This window comes from Hibiscus syriacus, unplaced genomic scaffold (genome assembly GCF_006381635.1).
Source record: "Hibiscus syriacus cultivar Baekdansim isolate YM2019G1 unplaced genomic scaffold, ASM638163v2 tig00111810_pilon, whole genome shotgun sequence".
Lineage (NCBI taxonomy): Eukaryota > Viridiplantae > Streptophyta > Magnoliopsida > Malvales > Malvaceae > Hibiscus > Hibiscus syriacus.
In genome coordinates, this window is record NW_024063186.1 from 2305305 (window position 1) to 2307934 (window position 2630).

At 35.9% G+C, this 2630-nt stretch overlaps 1 protein-coding gene across 1 annotated transcript; it reads left to right on the forward strand.

The window, feature by feature from the left end:
• Positions 1–267: 267 nt before the first annotated feature.
• Positions 268–2371, forward strand: LOC120171091. The gene is made up of 3 exons (XM_039178888.1): positions 268–548; positions 820–910; positions 1862–2371. The coding sequence occupies exons 1-3, from the start codon at positions 482–484 to the stop codon at positions 2304–2306; spliced, it is 603 nt and encodes a 200-aa protein (XP_039034819.1). The 5' UTR covers positions 268–481; the 3' UTR covers positions 2307–2371.
• The last annotated feature ends 259 nt before the right edge of the window (positions 2372–2630 follow it).

Consider the following 2630-nt stretch of genomic DNA (forward strand, 5'->3'; position numbering starts at 1 on the left):
TAAAAGCATAATTATATGATTAAATAAAAATGAAACAAAACAAAGGGTCAAAATCATAACAAATAAAACAAAATAATACATAGTGACTAAAATGCAAATAGACGCCTAAGTATGGGGACCTAAACGCGATTAACCTTTTATTTTGGTGACAAAAGCATGAAATACACCAAAAATGGAGGACTTAACGATGATTTACCCAAAAGTTTTAAAACTAACCCTCATTATCAACTTCCAGAAGCATGTTAAACCAAAAAAACAACTCTCCCCTTTGTTTCTTTTTCTCTACATGCTCTCCCTCTCCCTTCCATGGTTCGGCCGAGAACCACATAGATTAAGAATCAACACCGGCTACTGCACCCTAACACCACCATCAGTGGTTGGGCTCTACCCTAAACTGAGAGAAAACCAAACACTCCATAAACTAAGACCCAAAATCCTAATTTGGGGCTAAAGATCTTGGTCGACACTCCCTAAAAACTACATGCTCACCGACGCTACCCTGACTCTCCGGCGAGCTAGGCTCCGACATGGTACCCAACCGACCAAAGGTAAAACTTACTCCGCTCCCTTTCTTCTTATTTACTATTTTAGAAATAAAAAAGAATTACTGGAAAATAAAATGGAAGAGGAAAAACCTTCAATGTTTGAATTGTTTTTTTTAATCTAGAAAAATCTCCCTCTCCAAAATGTTTCTGATGAGCTTTAATTACCCTTGTAAAAATATATAAAAAAATCAAAAATTGTTGATTTTTTTATTCCTTTTTGTTGTTGTACGGTTGCTAATCTGGTGAGGAATGGTTGAATCAATTACTGTTGTAGCATGGAGCAGGCATGGATGTTGCAGTTGGGTTGATGTAGCTACAACCGGTTCACAGTCGGCATTGAATGCCTCGGATATTCAGGGATTTATGTAATGACTTTTATTTTTTATATTTATAATTATTTATATTTATATTATTATTTATTTTAGGATAAAAAAGGTGATTACAATTGTCTAAGGGCTAATCGTCTTTTGGCCTACATTTCCTCTATTCTCTTTGTTTACTACTAGCAACAGCTGCCATCCAATTCTTCTCATTCATGAATGTTATATTGTTGGATTTAATTTCTTGGTTTAATAAAATGCTTTGTTTACTATTAATAACTCTTTTATTTCTTTTTAACATGGTATCAAATATTCAACGATATGTGTTTCTGTGGTGAATCTGGAATAGTTTATGTTCGTCTCTCATAAGGATTCTTTGTTTTTCTTCATTGTTTTCTTACGATGCATGCATCTGTTTGTCGCACACTGGATTTACTGATTTTGGTGGTGATTCGGTCAGCAATCGTTCGTTGAAACGTCCTTTGCTAACAAGTATGTAAACGTGCATTTAGATATAATAACTTCCTTCTCTGGAACGGACAAGTTATTTTGATGATCAGAGGTCATGAACTTGAGCATCTCTTAGATGATTCCAGCGTATCGTCTTCACAAAAAGAAAGATAGTTCATTGGCCTATTGTCTTTTGTCTACTATTGTCCATCTCTGTTTCCTTAGCTTTTTAGAGTAGAAACTTCTCCTTGGATCTAGAAAACACTTCTTCGGTTGTTTTCCAATCTCACTACAACCAAGATTATGAGTTTACATAGTTGTCTTCAATCGCTAAAGAAAGGTAATCTCTCTGTTCGTGAGTATTCTACTCAAATTAAAAAAAATGTGACTTACTTGCTACAAGTAGGAGTGCGGACTATGAGATTGATCAGATTGTAACTCTTCTTAATGGACTTCCTTCGAAGATTGAGCCTTTTGTGTTTGTTATTACGGTCATCCGTGAACCTTACACATTTGACACAGAGACTTTTGTTCTTATGGATCCAGAGTCTCAAATTTTAGATGCGGGGATGTTACCAGTCAACATCAATGTAGTCAACCTGTGATTGGTTCAAAGGTAGTGATAGTAGACAAGTTCGTCCAGAAGATGAACAGTCCAATTTTGGCTCAAATAGCAGTCGTCCCAATCATCAAGGAGGTGCTAAGTCCAAGGGAATACTTCACCATCAATTTCTGCTGTGTGGTAAACTTGGACATCTTGCTGATAGATGCTGGCACATGTTTGATCAAGGTTTCAAAAATATTGCTTCGCAATGATCTAAGGGAGGTTCTAGTGGGCAAGCTAATGTATTTCAGTTTACTAATAAGTTTAATGATGTGCGTTATAATTCGTTTGTTAAACTTTCTACAGGGTCTGATGCGGTTGAGGAACATGAGACTGAGGACACTGCTCAGGTTAACTCTCTTATTTCTAAGGGTGTTATTTTTGTAGCTGATTGGTGATACCCAAACTCTGGGGCTACGCACCATGTCATGTATGAGTAAGTTAACTCTTATACCTCCAGGAAGTATTCAGGTAATAAAAAAGTTTACCTGGGTTATGGGTCTACTGTTGGTATTTCACAAATAGTTGACTCTGTGTTATCTACTGTTGATGGTGATTTAAAACTTAATCACATGTTATGTGTGCCACAAATTAGGTGAAATTTGTTATATGCGTCTAGATTTACATGTGATAATAATGTCTTTATATAATTTCATATGGATAAATGTTTTATGAAGGATGAGGCCACAAGGCCCATTGTAGTCCATTTTC